The 25,236-nt window shown below is 44.7% G+C and overlaps 1 protein-coding gene across 3 annotated transcripts in view; it reads right to left on the bottom strand.

The window, feature by feature from the left end:
- Positions 1-25,236, bottom strand: part of TDRD9 (tudor domain containing 9) — a 108,006-nt gene that overhangs the window by 3,358 nt on the left and 79,412 nt on the right. The window contains exons 33-35 of one of the 3 annotated variants that reach the window (XM_043922414.1): positions 13,102-13,240; positions 9,071-9,189; positions 816-888 (exon numbers count right to left, since the gene is read on the bottom strand). In XM_043922414.1, the coding sequence (XP_043778349.1) occupies positions 816-888; positions 9,071-9,189; positions 13,102-13,240 (331 nt within the window). Of the gene's footprint in view, positions 1-815; positions 889-9,070; positions 9,190-13,101; positions 13,241-24,769; positions 24,906-25,236 lie in introns of those variants that run through there. The other 2 variants (XR_006344494.1, XM_043922415.1) reach the window with 2 other exon arrangements.

Here is a 25,236-nt window from a genome sequence, read left to right as displayed (position 1 = left end):
ATGGTGCCCAGTGTGGGCCCCGCCACACTTCACAAGTGCTGTGGGCCGAACCATGTCGTCCAGACCCCCAGTGTAACAGTGTTAGGAGGCAGGCCTTTGGGCAGTAGTCGGGCTAGATGAGGTGAGGGGGAGGCTCTCATGATGGATCAGTGCCTTTGCAGGAAGAGACCTCAGAGAGCATGCCGCCCACTCTCCGCCACGCAAGGGCACGGTGAGAAGGTGGATGTCTGCAAGTGGGAGGAAAGCCCTCGGCAGAACCCCGCCACGCCGGGACCCTCAGCACCCACGTCCAGCCTCTAACACTGTCACAAAATAAACTGCTGCTGCTGTTCCTACCCAGTGGGTGGCATATCATTATGACAACCAGAGAAGACTAAAACAACCACAAACGTACCCTAAGTGCTCGTCCAGACATTCATACCTGTTTTATCTAGAAGTAAAGGATGATTAGCCTGGGGTCTAACTTTTCACATACGGTATACTATCCAGAGGGCTTCCTGCCAATGCAGGAGACTCGAGTTCAATCCCTGGGTCAGGAAGACCCCTGGAAGAGAAATGGCAACCCACTCCAGTATCTTGCTGGGAAAACTCCATGGACAGAGGAGCCTGGAGGGCTACAGTTCATGGGGTTGCAAGGAGTCGGACGTGACTGAGTGACCGAACGACGCCCTATGCAGCAGCGGCAGGCTGCCTGCAGCCCTGCCACATGACTGACGGCCCTGCCCACCCTGCCGGCGCCCCTGCCCTCCCGCCTGCTCCACCCTGAGGCCCTCCTGCGGGCAGGCGGCCCGCATGGCCTCAGGCTTCTCGCTTACCTGATTCCACTCGTATGGCTTCTCATGCCACTTGGGAACAACCTTCTGTCTTGGTTTCAATTGGCAAAACAGACTAAAATTTTAAAAAAGAGAGTTTAAGTCATCTTAATTGTATGTTAGTAACTGAAAACACTACTATGATATTTAAAAAGAGACTTAAATTCTATGCACTTTCTCTCAGAATTATAACTCCAGTAAGTTTTTTAAAAGGTCAAAATTTATGTAATTGTGATCAGAGAATATTTTAATCCACTATACATTCAAAAGGGTTTCCCTGATAGCTCAGTTGGTAAAGAATCCGCCTGCAATGCAGAAGATCCCAGCTCAATTCCTGGGTCAGGAATATCCGCTGGAGAAGGGATAGGCTACCCACTCCAGTATTCTTGGGCTTCCCTTGTGGCTCAGCTGGTAGAGTCTGTCTGCAGTGCGGGAGACCTGGGTTTGATCCCTGTGTTGGGAAGATCCCCTGGAGAAAGGCAAGGCTGCCCACCGCAGTATTCTGGCCTGAAGAATTCCATGGGGTCGCAAGGAGCCAGACACAACTGAGTGACTGACTCTCACTTTCACGCATTCAGAAGCAGGGGATAGAGTGGCGCGGCCTCTAAGGCTGACCGCTGTGCACTGTTCCCCTGGAACCAGCACAGGCCACTCCATCACCCAACATCTCTGCGTCACTGAGTCAAGTTCTGGGAAATGTAACAGAAGCGTGTATACCATTTACTCTTAAGCAGCTGTGACAAGCTGGAAATGTCAAAAGGCTGAGATAGAGAATTCTAGCAATAAGAGAATAAAGTTTGCAAATCTTCTTGCACCTCCTTCCTCCCCAGCAATTATAAAACTAAACACGATTGTTCAAGGAACACATCTGAAGGCTCTGGATGTTAACCAAAAGCAAAGAAGTTGAAAAGCATTCATTCAAGAAAAACTGCTGAACTCCAGGCAGCAAGAGCAGAGTCTGCGGAGTTCGAGCCTGCGGCTGCTCCCACCCACCCTCATGCCCACCCTAGCAGCTCACCCTGCTCCCAGCCACACTCACACCCACCCCAGCAGCTCAACCTGGCGCTCCAGAGTTCCAGGGGAGCTGGCCGTGAGAACAGGCTTCCTCATGGCCAGACTGACTTCACTTAGTCTGAAGCAGAGGCTGAAGCCTCACGCCTGGCAGCACTGTCAGACGAGCGCAGGAGGAAATAAACAGAGAAAGCCCCAGCTCTGCAAGCCTTTGGCCGTGGTCCTGCTTGGGGCCAGCGCAGACCAGCAGACTCCCCGGAAACACCCGAGGGCGGCAGAGGCCAGCGGGGCTCCCAGACGGCCCCTAGGTGGTGGGGAAGCTGCACACACAGGCGCAGAGGAGCCCGACGAAGGCCCCAAGCCCGCCACAGGCCCGGCGAAAATACAAGGCAGAGAAGAGTTTAACACTGCCGGAACCCCAGAGGCACTGCCAATCCACACACAGACCCACCAGCACAGGGCAGAAACCTCAGTGATGCAGGGGTCCAAGCACAACTTCTGACTCATCAAAGGCTGAGCACTTAGCCACGCAGACACAAGGACTACCCCTAACAAGCCAGGCTGAAAAATAAAAGGAGAATTTAAAAAAAAAAAAAAAAAAAAACACAAGTATCAGTGGCCTTACAACATGGTAGGGAAACCCATTCTGCAGAATCCTTCAGGGAATAATCAAAATCCTACATATATACTACATTACCTAAAATACTTAATTTTTAGCAAAATATGTGAGAAACAGGAATGTGTGACCCACACTCAGGAATAAAACATCAGGCAACAGAAGCTGACTGAGTGGGCTCAGATGTGGGTTTAGCAGGTAAGACTTCAAAGAGGCCACTGCAAGCACATACAAAGAATTAAAGCAAACCATGTTTAAAGAAACAGAGGAAAACATGATGATAATGACTCAAAGGTAATCTCACTAAAAGTTTAAAACTATACACAAGAACCAAAGAGAAATTTTAGAATTGAAAGGTACAATAATGGAAATGAAGGAGTCCTTACAGGAGACCAGAATCCGTAGGAGTGAGACGGAAGCAGAGTCAGTGAACTTAAGGACAGAGCAACAGACGGCACCTAACTGAACAACAGGCAGGAGGAGGACGCAGAAGAACGCTCAGAGCCTCCGAGACCAGCGGGACAACGTCAGCTGTACACAAACACACGTGCGATGGGAGTCCCCAAGGAGAGAGCAGGAGCAGGGCAGAAAGGAGGCTTCTAAAAATTCAAAGATGCAAGTAGGTTATAAGTAAAAGGACAGGAAAAGATATGTCATGAAAACAGTAACCAAACCAAGCAGAATAGCTGTATCAGGCAAAATAGACTTTTAAACAAGAAGTATTATCAGAATAGAGAATTCATAATGATAAAAGAGCTAATACCTCAGGAAGATACAAAATTATAAATGTAAACAAGTCTAATAGAGCCCCAAAAGACATAAAGGAAAACTGACAGAGTTGAGAAGAGAAATACTTCTCCTTCAATAATTAGAAATTTTAATATCCCAGTTTCGATTTTCATAAAACTAGAAAGAAAATCAGCAAGCATAGTGAATCCTAGAGCACCACCCACCATTGACCCACCCAGCATCTACAGAGAACCCCATCCAACAATGCATATATTCTTCTCAAGTGAACACAGAACAATTTCCAGGAAAGACTGTGTGCCAGGCCATAAAGCAAGTCTCAATACATTTTAAAAGAAATTATGAAAGACTGAAGTCATTCATTTCAGTATAAGACCTACAACAGAAATACATTATATATTAACAACTTAAAATATTTGGAAAATCTCAAAAAATATTTGAAAATTAAACAGTATGCTTCTAAATAATGCAAAGAAAAAAATCACAAAGGAAACTAGAGAATACTTTTAAAAGAATCAAAATCAAAATACAACTGATCAAAAAGTACGGGCTGCAGCAAAAACAGTAATGGAGGGAATTTTACAGGTTTAAATGTAACAGAAAAGAAGTTCTCAAAATAATAATCAAAGCTTCTAAGTTACGAAATTGGAAAAAGAGCAAGTTAGGCCCAAAGCAACCAGAAGCAAGGGAATAATTACGATGAGAGTAAACATCAATGAAACAGAAAAGATAAACATTAGGGGGGAAAATCTACGAAACCAGAAGTTAGTTCTTTGAAGAGATCAATAGAATTGATAAACTTTAGAAAAGCTAACCAAGAAAAAAGAGAGACGATACACACAAAAACCCAAAGCAAGAAAGGGGGACGTGATTGCCAACTGCGCAGAGAAAAGGGCCCCTGGAGAAGATTCTGAACAGCTGCATGCCAACTAGTTCATTTAAATGAACTGAACAAAATTCTTAGGACACAAATGATCAAAACTGACTTAAAAAGAAATAGAAAATCTGAATCAACCTAAAACACAAGAAATTGAAGTAGTAATTTAAAATCTCCCCACAAAGAGAAGTCCAAGTTCAGATATTTCATTGGTAAACTCTATCAAATATTTAAAGAGATAATATCAATCCTATACAAACTCTTTCTGAAAACAGTGTCAGGAAACACTTCCTAACTCGTTCTGTGAAGCCAGTGCCATTCTGATACCAAATCCAAGAAAGAAATCACAGGAAACTTCAGACCAGTGAGTGAGCCTCATAAACATAGAGGGAAAACCCTAACAACAGAAACAGCAAACGAGTTATCAAGAGAATTACACACTATGTGGAATGCATCCCAAGAATGCAAACCTAGTTATAACACCCAAAAGGCCATTAATATAATACACTATATAAACTTTAAAAAACACAGTTTTCTCACAGACACAAAAAAGGCACTGGCACAATGTGACATTGTTCCCCGATAAAAGCTGCCAGCAAACTGGGAACAGAAAGGAACTCCTTCAACCTGATAGAGCGCCTCCACAGAAAGCCTACAGCCAGCACCACACTCAACCAATGACAAGGCTTCTTCCTAAAACTGGGACCGAGGCAAGGGCATGTGCGCTCATCACCTCTGTTTAACAACATACTGAGGGGTCTAACCAGCGAATAAAACGGAGAAAAAAATTAAGAGCATACAGATTGGAAAGGAAGAAGTAAAACTGTCTTTACTCACAGATATAATCCTGTATGTAGGAAATCCTAAAGAATCTGCAAGAACTACTGGCACTATTTAATAAGGTCACAGGATAAAAGACCAGTGTATAAAAATCAATTGTTCATTTGTAACAATGCATAATGCAAAAATAAAGAAATTTATTTAAACTCACAATAGCATCAAAAAGACAAAAATATTTAGAAATAATTTTAAAAGTGCAAGCCCTGCACACTGAAAGCCACAGAAGCGCTGAGTGAAGCTGAAGGGTCTAACGGACGTTCCATCCTGGTGGGCCCAGCAGCTCAACACTGCCAAGATGGCGACTCTCCTCACACTCATCAGTGAAGCTGAAGGGTCTGACAGACATCCCATCCGGGTGGGCCCAGCGGCTCAACACTGCCAAGATGGCGACTCTCCTCACACTCATCAGTGAAGCTGAAGGGTCTGACAGACATTCCATCCGGGTGGGCCCAGCGGCTCAACACTGCCAAGATGGCGACTCTCCTCACACTCATCAGTGAAGCTGAAGGGTCTGACAGACATCCCATCCGGGTGGGCCCAGCGGCTCAACACTGCTAAGATGGCGACTCTCCTCACACTCATCAGTGAAGCTGAAGGGTCTGACAGACATCCCATCCGGGTGGGCCCAGCGGCTCAACACTGCCAAGATGGCGACTCTCCTCACACTCATCAGTGAAGCTGAAGGGTCTGACAGACATCCCATCCAGGTGGGCCCAGCGGCTCAACACTGCTAAGATGGCGACCCTCCTCACACTCATCTGCAGACTCAACACAATCCCCAGCACGACTTCTGCAGGGTTTATTGTAGACACTGACAAGCCGATCCTAAATCTTACATGGAAAGAAAAAGGATCTAGAAAAGTAAAAGCAACATTGAAAAAAAAACAAAAACAAAATACAAGGACTAACACTATTCAATTTCAGGAATTACTATTAAAAACAGACATAAGTCAATAGAACAAAAGAGGAAGTTCATAAATAAACCTAAAAGGACCAATTTATTTTTGACAGGTCCCAAGGTAATTCAATGAGGGAAAAGAAAGTTCTTCAGCAAATGTTATAACATATAATATGATGTTATGATGCTATAACATATAACAACTCGATGTTCATATGTGAGAAAACAAACTTCAAAGACTCTTACATGTCATATCACATTCAAATATCATCTCAAAATGGATCAAAAACCTAAATACAAGAAGGTGGTGCAGCGGTAAAGAACTGCCTGCTAATGCAGGAGACACAAGAGACACAGGTTCAATCCCTGGGTCAGGAAGATGCCCTGGAGAAGGAAATGGCAACCCACTGCAGTTTTCTTGCCTGGAAAATTCCACGGACAAAGAAGCCTGTCCATGAGGTCACACAGAGCTAGACACGACTGAGCAACTGAACACAAATATAAGAGAGGGAAACAGGAGAAAACCTTTATGACCTTGCATATAACACCAAAAGCATACACCACACCAAAGATGAAGTAGATATCATCAAAGTTAAATCTGTGTGTTCTTCAGAATATGAAAATAAAAATGAAAATGAAAAGACAAACTACACGATGGGGAAAGTATCTGCAAATTTATTCACAAGAGACTTTCAGCAAGTATTTAGAAAGAATGTCTACAACTCAGTAATAAGATGACAATCAACCCAATTAAAAAACAGGGGAAAGGTCTGAAATATCAATAACCTCAGATATGCAGATGACACCACCCTTATGGCAGAAAGCAATCAGGAACTAAAGAGCCTCTTAATGAAGGTGAAAAAGGAGAGTGAAAAAGCTTGCTTAAAGCTCAACATTCAAAAAACAAAGATCGTGGCGTTGGGTCCCATCACTTCATGGCAAATAGATGGGGAAACAATGGAAACAGCGACCAACTTTATTTTTTTGGGTTCCAAAATTACTGCAGATGGTGACTATAGCCACGAAATTAAAAGACGCTTGCTCCTTGAAAGAAAAGCTATGATCAACCTAGACAGTGCACTAAAAAGCAGAGACACTGCTGACAAAGGTCTACCTTGTCAAAGCTATGGTTCTTCCAGTAGTCATGAATGGACGTGAGTTGGACCATAAACAAAGCTGAGTGCCCAAGAATTGATGCTTTTGAACTGTGGTGTTGGAGAAGACTCTTGAGAGTCCCTTGGACTGCAAAGAAATCAAACCAGTCAATCCTAAAGGAAATTAATCCTGAACATTCCTTAGAAGAACTGATGCTGAAGCTCCAATACCTGATGCGAAGAACTGACTCGTTGGAAAAGACCCTGATGCTGGGAAAGATTGAAGGCAGGAGGAGAAGAGGACAACAGAGGATGAGATGGTTGGATGGAATCACCAACTTGATGGACGTGAGTTTGAGCACGCTCTGGGAGTTGGTAATAGACAGGGAAGCCTGGTATGCTGCAGTCCATGGGGTCACAAAGAGTTGGACACGACTGACAGACTGAATTGCACTGTAAGGCCACGAGATTAACTACAATAAAAAACTCACAATCAAGTGCAGGCAAGGATGTGGAGAAAAGGGAACGGTCATACATTGCTGGCGGGAATGTGATACAGGAGTCACCTTGAAAACCAGTTTGTCCATTTCTTAAAAAATTAACAAATTTACCATACAACCTACCGCTCCACTCCTAGGTATCTACCCAAGAGAGAAGATACACGTCCATTCAAAGACTACGTGCCTTCCCAGAGCAGCATTACTCAAAACAGCCTAATACTGGAAACAACCCAAGCATTTCAACAACTGCTGAATGGGAAGACGAAACATGACATACACACACAGTGGGGTACTGGTCACCAAGAAGAAACACATTACAACACGGATGAGCCTCAAACATACTCTGCTAAACAAATGAAGCCAGATTTTTTAAATCATTAGGTCAATTATAAAAAATTTTCAGAGAAGACAAATCAATGGAGACCATAAGAGGCCAGTGGTTGCCTGGAGTTCAGGTGGGGACAGGAGCTGCTGACAAATGGATGGGAAGGACTGGTGATTCTAAAAACAGCTTCTTTGAGGTCATTATATACTTTAATTGATTCTAAGTATGCAATTTAATAATTTTAGTAGATTTACAGCTTTGTGTGACTATCACCACAATTCTGTTTTAATGTTATTTGTAAGTCAGCTTTGGGGATGACAGAACGTTGTAGCAGAGTTGTGCTGTGCTGAGCACAACTCCACACACTCACTGAAAACCACTGAACTGCACCCAACCTCCCTCCCCCCATGCGGAGCCCAGCAAGTCAGGACCGGCCTTGGGGGTGGGGGGTGCCCTCAGGACAAGCAGGGCGGTGCCTGGTCCCTGGGAGCACAGCTGCATCGGGACGGGGCCTGCGACACCGCGGAGACTTGCCGCGCCTCCCGCGTGGATCTTGCTGGGTCTCCTTCAGTTTCAGGAGCACTTCTAATGTTTTACAACACGGGGTCCCTCCGGAGCTGGTCATGTGCTGCATCCACCGGGCGCACACCCTGAGGTGGCCTCTGTGCTGCGTGTGTGAACTTCAACATAAACTGCACCTCAGCCTCCGTCACAGTCGCAAAGGCAGCGCTAAGTGTCTGTCGCCCTGCTGCTCGCTGTCCTCAGCTGGCTCCCGGCAGGCCAGGCCACCGTCCCGGGCCAGGCAGGGTCTGCAGCCAGCCCAGGAGAGAGGCTGAGCGCGGCTCGCGGGACCCAACGTGCCCAGGGCCTCTGTCTGCTCCTCCCCACCTTGTCCCGCGCCTCGGCCTCCTCTGAGCCGTCCAGGCTGACCTGGCCTCACGGGCTGCCCCAGTCAGGGCCCTGGTCACAGGGCGTCCAGCAAGCGGCAAGCTAGAGCCAGCTGGGAAGCTCCAGAGAGGGACTCAGTTCCCGTGAGGTGGTCCTCGAGCCGGGGGCCCCTCATCTCTCCGCCCTCAAGGTGCCCACCGTGGACCCCCTCTGCCCTGCCGTGCCGGCTGGAGGGCTCTCTGTATTACACTGTTTTCAAACCGCCCCACTTCCTGCCCGGCTCCCAGCGGACACCCAGGACATGGCCCGCTGCTCCCAGGAAGCTGAGGCCTCTGTCCCGGCACGTGGGAGACACGTCCGCACTTCAGAGGCTTAACCCAGCACATGCATTTGTCACAGACAGTGGAAAACACTCACAGTCCAGACGGCTAAGAAAGAAGCCCGCGTGGCCACCCAGCTCACCCTAAGAGTTTCTGGCGACTGTTGTCCTGTAACTGCGCGATCCTTTCCGGTCCAAGACACTTGGATCCATTCGGTCCATCGCACACTAGCTTGTTGACAGCAGCTCTGAGAATGTTAATCTGTAAATAAACAGCAACATACATGCTCACGTGGTTCTACTGTGATTGAATCTCAGTCTACATTTAAATAATTCATAAACATTCGATTTAGTATTTTCACAATTATCGTCAGTATGGTTTCTGGAACAAATTATCAAAGCAAAAACAACACCGGTAAAGTGAAAGCTGTATCAGACTCTTGACAACCCCATGGACTGTAGCCCACCAGGCTTCTCTGTCCATGGGATTTCCAGGCAAGAATATTGGAGTGGATTGCCATTTCCTTTTCCCGGAGATCTTCCTGACCCAGGGATCGAACCCAGGTCTCCTGCATTGCAGGCAGATTCTTTACTGTCTGAGCCACCAACTATCATGATTTAAGAAACAATGACAAAAGGGAAAAAAAAAACAGTCAGGAAGGTTCAGGCTTTTCAGTGTAAGCACACTCTTTAAACTTCTGTTCTAGAATGTAACGGTTTAGCCCGTGGGGCTACACTGTTCAAAACCTACTTGCATCTTATACACAGGAAGCCCCTGTATCTGTGGACTCAAAAAATCTTGGATCAAAAACATTCAGAAAAAAAAAAAACTCCACAAAGTTCCCAAAAGCAGAACTTGAATTTACTGTACACTGGCAACTATTTACAGAGCATTTACACTGTGTTAGGTGTTATAGGTAATCTAGAGACAATTTAAAGTACTGGGTTGGCTGAGAGGCTCCCTGGGGTTGTTTACTGGCTCGTTTATTTATGGCTGCACCGGGCCTTCATTGCTGCTTGCGGGCTCTCTCTTGTTGCGGGTCGGGGGCGCCGCAGGGGGCCGCGTGACTGTTCGCTGCGATGCCCAGGCTTCTCACTGCCGTGCTTCTCTCGCGGTGGAGCTCAGGCTCCAGCCGCTGCAGCACGTGGGCTCCGTCGGCTGCCACGTGCGGGCGCGGGCTGAGTTGCTCCGAGGCATGTAGGCTGTTCCCAGGTCAGGGACTGAACCTGAGTCCCCTGCACTGGCCGAGCGATTCTTAGCCACTGCGCCACCAGGTAAGTCCTTCTGTTTTTTAAGTAAAAACAAATGACACCTTTTTCATTTTCACCAAGAACTTTGTTCAGTGTATTCACTGTTTTGTTCCACTACCTTCTGTGATTTTTCAGGCAACTTCGTAACTCCGTCTTTCCAAAAACTTTTTATCTTTTTGAGAAGAGAACTGTTTCAGGTGCCTTTTACAGTCTTTGAGGGAACTGAAATTCTTCCCATTAAGAGAATTCTGTAAAGACCAAAACAAACAGACATCCAAAGATGCGATGTCTGCTGAATACAGTGGTTGAACTAGGATTTCCCAGCCAAGCTGTAACAGCATTTGCTCGGCCATCAAAGAAACATACTGTCTGTGTTATCATGATGGAAGATTACGTGTTTTCTGTTGACTAATTCTGGATGCTTTCGTCAAGTGCTGCCTTCCATTGGTCTAACTGAGCTAGTACTTGGAATTAATCGTTTGCTTTTCCAAAGGGAGCTCATAATAGAGGACGCCCTTCCAACTCCACCATAAACACATCGCCTTCTTTGGATGAAGACCGGGCTTTGGTGTGGTTGGTGATAGTTCATTTCACTTGCCCCACAATCCTTTCTGTTCCACATTAATGCACAGGATTCACTTTTCAGAGCCCATCACAACTTGTTTTAAAAACAGAATGTTTTTGTTATATCTAAGTAAAGAATCATATGCAGTAATACAATCAAGAAGGTTGTCTTCACTTATGTGGAACCCAAATATCATAGTGATTAACATAACCAAGCTGGTGCAAATAACTTTCAATGCTTGATTTGGATATTTTGAGCATGTCAGCTATCTCCTGCGTCGTATTACATTGATTTCCATTAAGGTCTCAATTTGATCACTATCAACTTCAACTGATCTACCTGACCACGGAGCATCATCCAGTCACAAATCTCCAGCACGAAACTTCACAGACCACTTCTAACACATTCAATCAGTCACAGCACCTTCTCCATATGCTGCACAAATTCTGTTTGCATTTCAGTTGCATTTACCTTTCTTGAAATCAAGCATAATGCACCAAAAATGTTGCTTTCTTTTCCATCTTCAGTATTAAAACGGCTACACAAAAATTAACCAATTTTGATAAGCTTTTTTTAAAAATGCATGCTGATATTGACAGCTGTCACAACACAGCCTAACAAAATTGTTTCAGATAAAGTTAAAGATAAGTAACTGCTATTGGAGCCATCTTACAGAAAAAACTAAATGAACTTTTGCATCCCTCACCCCCCCACACCCCATGCCCCCCATGGCCCACAAGTCACAGCCAAGGAATTGACCTGGGTGCCACACTGCTAACTAGACACCAGGCTCCGTGTGGATCTGACTGGTGTCCTCTTCCCACTCCTGGGCCCAATCCACGGCACCTGCAGTCCCGTCTCCCCAGCCTCCTCCTGTCCTGGGCACATTCTCAGGCTTCTCCTGTCTTTTGAGACCTTGACGGTTCTGAGCAGTCAGGTATCTTGGGAGATGCCCCCTAGTTTGGGCTTACGTGATGTTTCTCACATGACTAGGTTGGGCTGGTGAATTTGGGGGAGAGGCCCACAGAGATGGGGGCCATTCTCACTCCATCACATCAGGATGTGTGTGCCATCACCACGACGGGTCACTGGGGATACTGGCCTTGGCCTCTGAGCCCAGCCAGAGTCTGCCAGGCTTAGTGAAAGCCAGTCAGTAGTCTAGTCCACTCCTAAAGCAGGGGCAGGGGAAGGGGAGGTTTGAGCTTCACCTCTCAAGTGCTGTTGGGAATTCTCCAGGACAGAAGATTGGTCTCTTCTCCTCATTTGTTTATTCAATCACTGGTTTATATCCCCGCACACTCTAGGGTTATCATCCAACACAACTCCGTTTATTCTGTGGCTCTAACTGCTCCGGCTCTGGCACCGGCTCGCCCATGGCCCTCTGACCAGCCGCGCCCGTTTCCTGAGCACATCTTCATTCCCAGCACTACAAGGAGCTCCAGGCTCACGTACTTCCTCTGCCCGTTTCTCTGTGGAGTCCCGGATCCTCTTATTGGAAAATCCTATCAGAAACTACCGTCAGGGCCCTGGGTTTGTTCATGGCTGGCTACTGGCTGCCCTTGTTTCTGGCTCTCAGACCGCTGGGGAATCCAGGCACATGTTTGAGATCACGTGTGTACATGTAACTCGCCTGCACGCAGGGAGTTAGACACGAATGCCCACTGAACCGTGCCTCCCGGTCATCCTGCTCACAGGGTGTGCCCCGCCTTCCTCTCCTGCCTGCCTCCAGGTCCTGTCCCACAGTAAGGAGCCGGTGCCCACATCCCTCACTCACCCGCTCCACTCCAGTAACATGCTGAGCCATCTCAGAACTTGCACTCCTTGAGAACAACTTTACCAAGGAAAAAACAGTGTTTATGTGCATTTTCTTTCATCTATAGCCTTACTGTTTCCAGGCAAGCAGTTTTCCAAAATTCCTTGTTCCCTCACCTGTCACAATGCAATTATCCCCCAAACCCTAGCTGGCGCGTGTACGGGCACATGAGCTCAGCCACTCAGTCGTGTCCGACTCTCTGCGACCACGGACTGTGGCCCGCCAGGCTCCTCTGTCCATGGGATTCTCCAGACAAGAACACTGGAGTGGGTTGCCACGCCCTCCTCCAGGGAACCTCCCCGACCCTGGGATGGAGCCCACGACACTTATGTCTCCTGCACCGGCAGGCAGGTTCTTTACCACTGAGCCAACCTTTCTGATCCTCATGGAGCTCAGTACAGGTCTGTGAAAAGGTTCTCATCACAGAGAGACCAGAGGTATAAGCCTGTGTCAACAGCACCGGGTCAGACATGGCATGTTGAACGACTGTACAAACAAAACCGGAGTGAGGAGGAGCTCCCACGCCATGACGACCGTGGCCTTACCTCCATGACATCCTCCACACTGAACTGCACGTCGAACGCAAGCTCCATGTCATGCTCTGGCAGGATTGGGGCCCCTGTGGTCAGGTTGCACCCCAGGCCACACAGGACGCCAGTATAGCATTTGCCAGCCTGATCAACTCTACAGGAAAAGTTTTGAGAAAAGTTAATTGTTAAGCTACTCGTTTTTTTTGTTTTCAATAGGTAACTTGAGCTTATTTTATATATGTGCACATATATAAAATATTTATTTATTGAAGTATAGTTGATTTATAATGTCATGTTAGTTTTAGGGGCATGGCACAGTGATTCAGGTATACACACACACGCACATACATATAAGCACCTGAATATATGGATATACAGAATACATGCATCCCTCTTTAGATTCTCTTCCCTTACAGGTTATTAAAGAACTACGGAGTCGAGCTCCCTGTGCTGCTAAGTAATCCCCTGTTGTTCTCTATTTTGTATCTAGGAGTGTGGTGTGTTAATCCCGCCCCGCCTAACTTATTGCTCTCCCTCCTTTCCCCTTAACCACGGCTGTTTTCTGTATCTGTGAGCCTATTTCTGTTTTGTAAATAAGTGGTATATTTCTCCATCTATTTGTGTCCTCTTCGATTTCTCTCATCAGTGTTTTACAGTTTTCTATATATAGGTCTTTTGTTTCTTTAGGTAGATTTATTCCTAAGTATTTTATTCTTTTCCTCGCAATAGTGAATGGAACTGTTTCCTTAATTTCTCTTTCTGTTTTCTCATTGTTAGTGTATAAGAATGCAAGGGATTTCGGTGTGTTAATTTTATATCCTGAAACTTTACTATATTCATTAGCTCTAAGTAATTTTTTGGTGGTGTCTTTAGGCTTTTCTAGGTAGAGGATCATATCTGCAAACAGTAAGAGTTTCACTTCTTCTTTTCCAATCTGGATTCCTTTGCTGTCTTTTTCTGCTCTGACTGCTGTGGCTAAAACTTCCAAAACTATGTTGAATAGCAGCAGTGAGAGTGGGCACCCTTGTCTTGTTCCTGACTTTAGGGGAAATGCTTTCAATTTTTAACCATTGAGGATCATGTTTGCTGTGGGTTTATCATATATGGCTTTTATTATGTTGAGGTATGTTCCTTCTATGCCTGCTTTCTGGAGGGTTTTTATCATAAATGGATGTCGGATTTTGTCAAAGGCTTTCTCTGCATCTGTTGAGATAATCATATGGCTTTTATCTTTCAATTTGTTAAGGTGGTGTATCACAATGATTGATTTGCAAATACTGAAGAATCCTTGCATCCCTGGGATAAAGTCCTCTTGGTCATGATGTATGATCTTTTTAATATGTTGTTGGATTCTGTTTGCTAGAATTTTGTCGAGGATTTCTGCATCTATGTTCATCAGTGATATTGGCCTGTATAGTTTCCTTTTTTTATGGCCTCTTTGTCTGGTTTTGGTATTAGGGTGATGGTGGCCTCATAGAATGAGTTTGGCAGTTTACCTTCCTCTGCAATGTTCTGGGAGAGTCTGAGTAGGACTGGTGTGAGCTCTTCTCTGAATCTTTGGTAGAATTCACCTGTGAAGCCATCTGGTCCTGGGCTTTTGTCTGTTGGAAGATTTTTCATTCCAGTTTTCATTTCCATGCTTGTGATGGGTCTGTTAAGGTTTTCTATTTCTTCCTGGTTCAGTTTTGGAAGGTTATACTTTTCTAAGAATTCGTCCATTTCTTCCAAGTTGTCCATGTTATTGTCATATAGCTGCTGACAGTAGTCTCTTATGATCCTTTGTATTTCTGTGTTGTCTGTTGTGATTTCTCCATTTTCATTTCTAATTTTGCTGATTTGATTCTTCTCCCTTTTTTTCTTGATGAGTCTGGCTAACAGTTTGTCTATTTATCTTCTCAAAGAACCAGCTTTTAGTTTTGTTGATTTTTGCTACAGTCTCCTTTGTTTCTTTTTCACTTATTTCTGCCCTAATTTTTATGATTTGTTTCCTTCTACTAACTCTGGGGTTCTTCATTTCTTCTTTTTCTAGTTGCTTTAGCTGTAAAGTTAGGTTATTTGATTTTTTTTTTCTTGTTTCTTGAGGTAAGCTTGTATTGCTATGAACCTTCCCCTTAGCACTGCTTTTATTGAATCCCATATATTTTGGGTTGTCGTATTTTCATTTTCATTCGTTTCTATGCATATTTTGATCTTTTTAAATTTCTTCTGTGATTTGTTGGTTATTCAGAAGCATGTTGTTTAGTCTCCATATGTTTGGATTTTTAATAGTTTTTTTTTTCCTGTAGTTGACATCTAATCTTACCACATTGTGATCAGAAAAGATGCTTGAAATGATTTCAAATTTTTTTGAATTTACCAAGGCTAGATTTATGGCCCAGGATGTGATCTATCCTGGAGAATGTTCCGTGTGCACTTGAGAAAAAGGTGAAATTCATTGTTTTGGGGTGAAATGTCCTATAGATATCAATTAGGTCTAACTAGTCCATTGTATCATTTAAAGTTTGTGTTTCCTTGCTAATTTTCTGTTTGGTTGATCTATCCATAGCTGTGAGTGGGGTATTAAAGCCTCCCACTATTATTGTGTTATCATTAATTTCCCCTTTCATACTTGTTAGCATTTGCCTTACATATTGCTGTGCTCCTATGTTGGGTGCATATGTAATTGTTAAATCTTTTTCTTGAATTGATCCCTCGATCATTATGTAGTATCCTTTGTCTCTTTTCACAGCCTTTATTTCAAAGTCTATTTTATCTGACATGAGTATTGCTATTCCTGCTTTCTTGTGGTCTCCATTTGTATGAAATATCTTCTTCCAGCCCTTCACTTTCAGTCTGTATGTGTCCCTTGGTTTGAGGTGGGTCTCTTGTAGACAGCATATGTAGGGGTCTTGTTTTTGTATCCATTCAGCCAGTCTTTGTCTTTTGGTTGGGGCATTCAACCCATTTACATTTAAGGTAATTATTGATAAGTATGATCCCATTGCCATTTACTTTGTTGTTTTGGGTTCGAGTTTATACACCTTTTCTGTGTTTCCTGTCTAGAGAAGATCCTTTAGCATTTGTTGAAGAGCTGGTTTGGTGGTGCTGAATTCTCTCAGCTTTTGCTTGTCTGTGAAGCTTTTGATTTCACCTTCATATATGAAGGAGATCCTTGCTGGGTATAGTAATCTGGATTGTAGGTTTTTCGCTTTCATCACTTTAAGTATATCCTGCCATTCCCTTCTGCCCTGAAGAGTTTCCATTGAAAGATCAGCTGTTATCCTTATGGGGATCCCCTTGTGTGTTATTTGTTGCTTTCCCCTTGCTGCTTTTAATATTTTCTCTTTGTGTTTGATCTTCGTTAATTTGATTAATATGTGTCTTGGGGTGTTTCGCCCCAGGTTTATCCTGTCTGGGACTCTCTGGGTTTCTTGGACTTGGGTGACTATTTCCTTCCCCATTTTAGTCTTCAACTATTATCTCCTCAAGTATTTTCTCATGCCCTGTCTTCTTCTTCTGGGACTCCTATGATTCAAATGTTGGGGTGTTTAACATTGCCCCAGAGGTTTCTGAGGTTGTCCTCACTTTTCTTTTTTCCTCTCTGCCTCATTTACTTCCACTATTCTATCTTCCACATCACTTATCCTATCTTCTGCCTCAGTTATTCTTCTCTTGTTTCCCTCCAGAGTGCTTTTTATCTCAGTTATTGAATTATTCATTATTGACTTTTTTATTTCTTCAAGGTCCTTGTTAAACATTTCTTGCATCTTCTTAATACTTGTCTCTAGTCTACTTATCTGTAACTCCATTTTGTTTTCAAGATTTTGGATCATTTTTACTATCATTATTCTGAATTCTTTTTCAGGGAGACTCCCTATCTCCTCTTTTGTTTGGTTTGGTGGCCTTTACCCGCTGAATATTTCTCTGCCTTTCCGTTTTGTTTAGGTTGCTGTTTGGGTGGCCTTTCTGCAGGCTGGAAGTTTGTGGTTCCTCTTTATTGTGGAGCCTGCTCCCTGTGGGTGGGGTTGGACGAGTGGCTTGTCAAGGCTTCCTGGTTAGGGGAGCTTGCATCTATGTTCTGGTGGGTGGAGCTGAATCTCTTCTCTCTGGAGTGCAATGAAGTGTCCAGTAGTGAGTTTTGGGGTGTCTGTGGGTTTGGCATGGCTTTGGGCGGCCTGTATTTTAATGCTCAGGGCTGTTTTCCTGCATTGCTGGAGAATTAGTGTGGTATGTCTTGCTCTGGAACTTGTTGGCTCTTGGGTGAAGCTTGGTTTCAGTGTGGGTATGGAGGCTTTCAGATGAGCTCTTGTCTATTAATGTTCCCTGGAATCAGGAGTTCTCTGATGTTCTCCAGTTTTGGATTTAAGGCTTCTGCCTCTGGCTTTCAGTCTTATTCTTACAGTAGCCTCAAGACTTCTCCATCCATACAGCACAGATGATAAAACATCTAGGTTAATGGTGAAAAAATTCTCCACAGCAACAGACACCCAGAGAGGTTCACAGAGTTACATGGAGAAGAGAAGAGGGAGGAGGGAGATAGAAAAGAGGAAGGAGGGGGATAGAGGTGACCAGGAGGAGAAGACAGGGAGTCAAAAATGGAAAGACAATCCAGCCAGTAATCAGTTCCCTAAGTGTTCTCCACAGCTCGGAACACCCAGAGAGATTCACAGAGATAAGTAGAGAAGAGAAGGCACAGGGAGGAGATAGAGGTGACCTGGGGGAGAAAAGGGAGAGTCAAAAGGGGAGAGAGCAATCAAGCCATTAATCACACCCCTAAGTGAAAAAGGATACTAAAGATTCGATTCTTAAAGGTACAAAGTGTGTTAGTCGCTCAGTCGTGTCTGACTCTTTGCAACCCCATCGACTATACGGTCCATGGAGTTCTCTAGGCCAGAATACTGGAGTGGGTAGCTTTTCCTTTCTCCAGGGGATCTTCCCAACCCAGGGAGTGAACCCAGGTCTCCTGCATTGCAGGAGGATTCTTTACCAGCTGAGCCACAAGGGAAGCCCCAAAATACTGGAGTGGGTAGCCTATCCCTTCTCCAGGGGATCTTCCCAACCCAGGGATTGAACTAGAGTCGTCTCCTGCATTGCAGGTGGATTCTTTACCAACTGAGCTATCATAAAACTGATAACAAATATCAAAAAGCAAAGATTAAAAATCTAGAGGTTAACAATATTAAAAATACAAAACAAAATCAATCACAAAAATTATAAAATATATATATGAAATCTGCTTTAAAAATAGGGTCTTTTTTGCAAGGTAATAGTAGGTTATAAAAATGAAAGTTAAAGGAGTAATAAAGAACTTAAAAATTTTTTTAATTAAAAAATGATAATAGTAAAAATATATTTAGGAATTTCCCTGGGGCTGTTGTGCCAGTCCAGCATTTTGGATGATGTACTCTGCAGAGAAGTTAAATAACCAGGGTGATAATATATAGCCTTGATGTACTCCTTCCCCAATTGGGAACCAGTCCGTTGTCCCTTGTCCAGTTCTAACTGTTGCTTCTTGACCTGCATACAGATTCTCAGGAGGCAGGTAAAGTGGTTTGATATTCCCATCTCTTTAAGAATTTTTCACAGAGGATCTTCTTGACCCAGGGATTGAACCCTGGTCTCCTACACTGCAGGCAGATTCTTTACCGTCTGAGCCACCATGGAAGCCCATGCAAGTCTGTAAGCCCTGTTTGAATGTTAAAGGAAGTGACCAATAAAATCCTAAATTCTGCCAACCCCTAAGGCAGCAACTAATTTCAATTTTTGCATTTTCTCCTCCAGTTTTTATATTAAAAAGAATAGAGTATATATAGTTATAAAAAAGTATTTACACTAATCTATTATTTAGGTTTCTAATTCTCACTGCACTAGACAACATAAAGAATATTTTATCACATATGGTTTTTTCCCTACTTTTGAATTCCCTCCCCAGTGAAGTCTTATAAGTGATATTTCTGGAGAAAGGGTTATAAACATATGTGTGACCTGTGAAAGAAGTCTAGCACCCAGTAAAAGCTTCAAGTTGTTTGTCCCACCTTTCCACCGCAAAACAATCACACACGCCAAGAATACAGAGCACTACATCCTCTTTGCACAAAAGCTCACTGCTTCCCGCCACCACCACCAGCTCCTGCCACTTCCGTCTCCCACAGTTCTCCTAAATCCACTCATCCTCTCCATCCCAACAGCCTCTGGCCTCGCCCAAACCACTGCCATCTCCCACTGGGCAGTCAGCGTCCGGCCAATTTACCCCACATCTACTCCTGCTTCCTCTAGTCTGCCTTCACTGGCTTTTCAGAACACGTCCCCCAATCTTGCGTCGTGGCTCAAGGGCTCCCAGCGGTGTCCACAGCCCCCTGACCACCACCTCTGCGGGGCTCCATTACACAGCACACTCCCGGCCAGGCCCCTGCTCCTCTGGCTTCCCGGCAGCAGGGGCGCAGGCTCCTCCAGCAGGGACTCTCTGTTCCCCACCACACACACACCCCAGGCCCCTCGACCCAAGCTCCCTCGCATGGATAGGCATTAGTCTAAAACACCAGTGCCTACAAAGGAAACTATAAGTAAGGTGAAAAGACAGCCCTCAGATTGGGAGAAAATAATAGCAAATGAAGAAACAGACAAAGGATTAATCTCAAAAATATACAAGCAACTCCTGAAGCTCAATTCCAGAAACATAGATGACCCAATCAAAAAATGGGCCAAAGAACTAAACAGACATTTCTCCAAACAAGACATACAGATGGCTAACAAACACATGAAAAGATGCTCAACGTCACTCATTATTAGAGAAATGCAAATCAAAACCACAATGAGGTACCATTACACGCCAGTCAGGATGGCTGCTATCCAAAAGTCTACAAGCAATAAATGCTGGAGAGGGTGTGGAGAAAAGGGAACCCTCTTACACTGTTGGTGGGAATGCAAACTAGCACAGCCGCTATGGAAAACAGTGTGGAGATTCCTTAAAAAACTGGAAATAGAACTGCCATATGACCCAGCAATCCCACTTCTGGGCATACACACCGAGGAAACCAGATCTGAAAGAGACACATGCACCCCAATGTTCATCGCAGCACTGTTTATAATAGCCAGGACATGGAAGCAACCTAGATGCCCATCAGCAGATGAATGGATAAGGAAGCTGTGGTACATATACACCATGGAATATTACTCAGCCATTAAAAAGAATTCATTTGAACCAGTCCTAATGAGATGGATGAAGCTGGAGCCCCTTATACAGAGTGAAGTAAGCCAGAAAGATAAAGAACATTACAACATACTAACACATATATATGGAATTTAGAAAGGTGGTAACGATAACCCTATATGCAAAACAGAAAAAGAGACACAGAAATACAGAACAGACTTTTGAACTCTGTGGGAGAATGTGAGGGTGGGATATTTCAAAAGAACAGCATGTATACTATCTATGGTGAAACAGATCACCAGCCCAGGTGGGATGCATGAGACAAGTGCTCCGGCCTGGTGCACTGGGAAGACCCAGAGGAATCAGGTGGAGAGGGAGGTGGGAGCGGGGATCGGAAAAAAAAAAGAAAAAATAAAAATTAAAAAAAAATAAACCACCAGTGCCTCAGCCCATGACAGGCCCAACAGATTATCAAATGAATCAACATTCTGAAATACTGGTATTATCAAATGAATAAAATATTTTTTGACATTTTATGTCTAGTTGGAGAATAACTGCTTTGTGATACTGTGCTGGTTGCTGCCATATGCCGACATGCATCAGTCATGGGTATACATGCATCCCCTGCGACTTGAACCTCCCACCCCACCCCACCCCCTCCATGTGGTCACAGAGCACCAGATTTGACCTCCATGCACCACACAGCAAATCCCCACCAGCCATCTGTTTCACACGCGGTGGTGTACACGCTCCCCTGCCACTCCTTCCATCCACCCCACTCTCTCCTTCTCTGCCAGCCGCGTCCCCAGGTCTGTTCTCTGTGTCTACGTCTCCGCCGCCACCCTGCGCGCAGGTTCACCGGCCATCTCTCTGGATTCCAGGTATGTGCACACATGCCAAACCCCTTCAGTCCTGTCCAACTCCGTGAGACCCTCTGGACTGCAGCAGCCCGCCAGGCTCCTCTGTCCAAGAGAGTCTCCAGGTAAGAATGCTGGAGTGGGTTGCCATTTCCTCCTCCAGGGGATCTTCCTGATCCAGGGACTGAGCCAGCGTCTCTTACGTCCACCTGCACTGTCAGGCGGGTTCTTCACCACTAGCGCCACCTGGGAAGCCCGTATATATGTGAGCATAAAATACTTGTTTTTCTCTTTCTCACTTACTTCACTCTGTATAACAGGCCCTAGGTTCACCCACTTCATCCATTAGCACTGACTCCAACGCACTCCTTTTTACGGTTGAGTAATACTCCATCGTGTGTATGAACCACAGTTCCTGCTGATGGCCATCCAGGCTGCTTCCCTGTCCCCGCTACTGTAAACAGCGCTGCGATGAACCCTGGGGTACCCGTGTCTTTTTCAATCATGGTTTCCTCGGGGTACATGCCCACTAGAGGAACTGCAGGGTTACGTGGTAGTTTTATTCTTAGCTTATTAAGGAAGCCCCAAGCGGTTCTCCACAGTGGCCGTATCAACTTACATTCCCACCAACAGTGCAAGAGGGTTCCCTTTCTCCATACCCTCTCCAACATTTATTGTTTGTAGATTTTTTTGATGATGGCCATTCTGACTCATGTGAAGTGATATTTCATTGCAGTTTTGATATGCATTTCTCTAACAATGAGCAATGTTGAGCATCTTTTCCTGTGTTTATTAGCCATCTGTATGTTGTTTTTGGAGAGATGTCTGTTTAGGTCTTCTCACTTTTTACAAATATTGATATTAAATATCTTTTAAAATATTTTGGTAATTTTACTTGGCTCTTAATCAATGCAGACCTTTTCCCATCATCTAGATCAATAAAACTTTGATGAAAATATTCTAGGCAGTTTACTTCTTAGTCCTAGACATATACATACACATAGACACACACTTTTTTCCCTCACTTTAATAAAAATGAAAGGGAATCACATTCTAAGTAAACTCAGAGAGACTCAGATTCACTTACACATTAGATGCTGAGTATGTGCTTTACGTAACAGTCACCAAAATGCTTCCTTAAATGGCAAGCTCACCCACATCTGTTTTTAATGAATGCAATTTATTATTTCAATTTATACAAAATCTTTCCAAAACACAATAACCAGGGCTCACCAAAATGAAGGATGACAGCTTCATCGTGGCTTTTTGAGACACCACATCACATCTACGTTCCTGCAGCTGTGATGAGACTTAAGCTGACTGTTCCCCTGTGAGAACACACACGTTGGACAAGGAAGGTCCTCACACACTCAGCCTTGAACCAACCCCATGGGGGCAGCAATTCTACGCTCATCGACTCTAAATCTTACATTAATAAAGGTAATCAGAGCGCTGAGTTTAATTCTCTTCTAGGGATCCTAAACACCCTATGTGCACCTAAGAAACAGCGATTAAGACCCCAAAAAACTTTTACTTCCTTTTCAAAGCATGTGTCAGATTCACACTGAAAACTGCAAAAGTCGTGACAGGACGAAAGAAAGTGCACCCCGCGGAGAGCAGAGGGGAGGCGCGCTGTGGCGTCACCTCGGCCAGAGCCGGCAGGCAGGAGAGGGGCCCGAGTCTGTATGAGCTCGCTACCGCTGTCTTTGGAAGGGCTAACTTCTCTAAACAAGAGGCTTTAAACTTACGCGCAGTATGTTAAAATTATGTTGAAACAGTTCCTTGCAGATGGTTCTTGCAAGCTAATATCCTAGAACTCCTCATATGCGCCAAATAAGGAAATCAGTTTAGCTGCTCAGCTGTGTCCCACTCTTTGCCACCCCACGGACTGCAGCACGCCAGGCCTCCCTGTCCATCGCCAACTCCCGGAATTTACTCAAACTCATGTCCGTTGAGTCGGTGAAGCCATCCAACCATCTCATCCTCTGTCGTCCCCTTCTCCTCTTGCCCTCAATCTTTCCCAGCAGCAGGGTCTTTTCAAATGAGTCAGCTCTTCACATCAGGTGGCCAAAGTATTGGAGTTTCAGCTTCAGCATCAGTCCTTCCAATGAATATTCAGACTGATTTCCTTTAGAATTGACTGGTTGGACCTCCTTGCTGTCCAAAGGACTCTCAAGAGTCTTCTCCAACACCACAGTTCAAAAGCCTCAATTCTTCGGCGCTCAGCTTTCTTTACAGTCCAACTCTCACATCCATACATGACTACTGGAAAAACCATAGCTTTGACTAGAAAGACCTTTGTTGGCAAACTAATGTCTCTGCTTTTTAATATGCTGTCTAGGTTGGTCATAACTTTCTTCCAAGGAGCAAGTGTCTTTTAATTTCATGGCTGCAATCACCATCTACAGTGTATTAGAGCCCAAGAAAGTAAAGTCTGTCACTGTTTCTCCATCTATTTGCCATGAAGTAAAGGGACCAGATGCCATGATCTTAGTTTTCTGAATGCTGAGTTTTAAGCCAACTTTTTCACTCTTCTCTTTTACTTTCATCAAGAGGCTCTTTAGTTCTTCTTCACTCTCTGCCATAAGGGTGGTGTCATCTGCATATCTGAGGTTACTGATATTTCTCCCAGCAATCTTGATTCCAGCTTGTGCTTCACCCAGCCCAGCGTTTCTCATGATGTACTCTGCATACAAGTTAAATAAGCAGGGTGACAATATACAGCCTTGACGTACTCCTTTCCCAACTTGGAATCAGTTTGTTGTTCCATGTGCAGTTCTAACTGTTGCTTCCTGAACTGCATACAGATTTCTCAAGAGGCAGGTCAAGTGATCTGATATTCCCATCTCTTTAAGAATTTTCCAGAGTTTTGCTGAATAAGGAAATATACTTCCTCAAAAGGTAAATGTTAAATCAATCTGAAACCTCCATAAAAAAACACCGTTAAATACTCTGTAATGCATACTGTATTAACCTTCAAAGTGTTAGGAGTCTAACAGCATCTCCAAACCCTGCCCAGGCTGTCCTCTGTGGCTCTGCCCACCTCCCCGCTCTGCTGCCAGAAGCAAGCAGCGAGGCCCTGAGTCATGGTGAGGGCTGCAGCGTCTACAAGCGCCAAGAGTGCACAAGTCTCCGAGCCGCCTCCACCATCCTGTGAGCGCAGGAGGGCCCCTCTGAGAGCTGGGAAAGCCCAGACTTCGGGGAGTGCCAGGCACGGCCAGAGCGCAAGCCCAGCATAAGCCTTTCTTAATGTATATTTTCACCACCCCACCCGCTTCCAGTGCTTGACAGGTCCCTCTGCTGTGGTCTCATGTATCCTAAGGCTTTTAAAACATATGGGGTATGGAGCAAGGTTTTTTAAAATTACAAAAGCAGCCGGTGAATACACTGGTCAATAGCTGAGACGGCCCGTCAGCACACAGGGTGGAGACGTGAGCCGCTCCGCGCTCCCGTGCTGGCCCTCCAGGGCAAGTGGGCAAGGATGCTCGGCTGGGGGAGTATGGGGCGCCGGAGGTGATGGGGGAGCCCCTGCATGGGAGGACAGCTGGCAGTGTGGTCAGACAGAGGGCCCGGCACGCGCCAGGCTCCTCCTGCCCAGGCTCAGAGTGTCTCCAGACACCTCACCATCCAGAATTCTTAAAGAGGTATTCACCTTGGTGTAAAAAAAAATACACTGCATTACTCAAGTCCTCAAGAAGTTTATATTGAAAAAAGAGCTGAAGCAGGAGCCTGGACAGACGTGGTGGTGCATTCCCAACTCAGACCCCCGCCCCTGCCCTCATGGAGCTTTCTGACGAGCATCGCACCCAGTGTGTTGATTTCACATGTCTCCCCTACAAAGACCCAGAAGATGCCTTTATTCTAGAGATATGTATCACACCATTATTACAAAACTAGACAGAACCCAAATTCCAACACATAAAGGCATATTAAATTCCTTCAGGGCCAAAGCAGGTCAGAAACAAACACAAATGTAAACAAAACTGGGCATAGTTGATAAAAGCCACGATACGTCCCCTCAGTAGTATATGATGCAATGTTTACAATGAATATTTACAAAGATGCCATCGTACTATAAAAATGCTTATAAAATGTAGTATGAAAAAATTAAAAAACAAAACATGTGCACAACACTGTAAATCAACTATACTTCAATTTTTAAAA

This window comes from Cervus elaphus, chromosome 13, assembly GCF_910594005.1.
Source record: "Cervus elaphus chromosome 13, mCerEla1.1, whole genome shotgun sequence".
NCBI lineage: Eukaryota > Metazoa > Chordata > Mammalia > Artiodactyla > Cervidae > Cervus > Cervus elaphus.
This window is presented reverse-complemented; position numbering and strand designations above follow the sequence as displayed.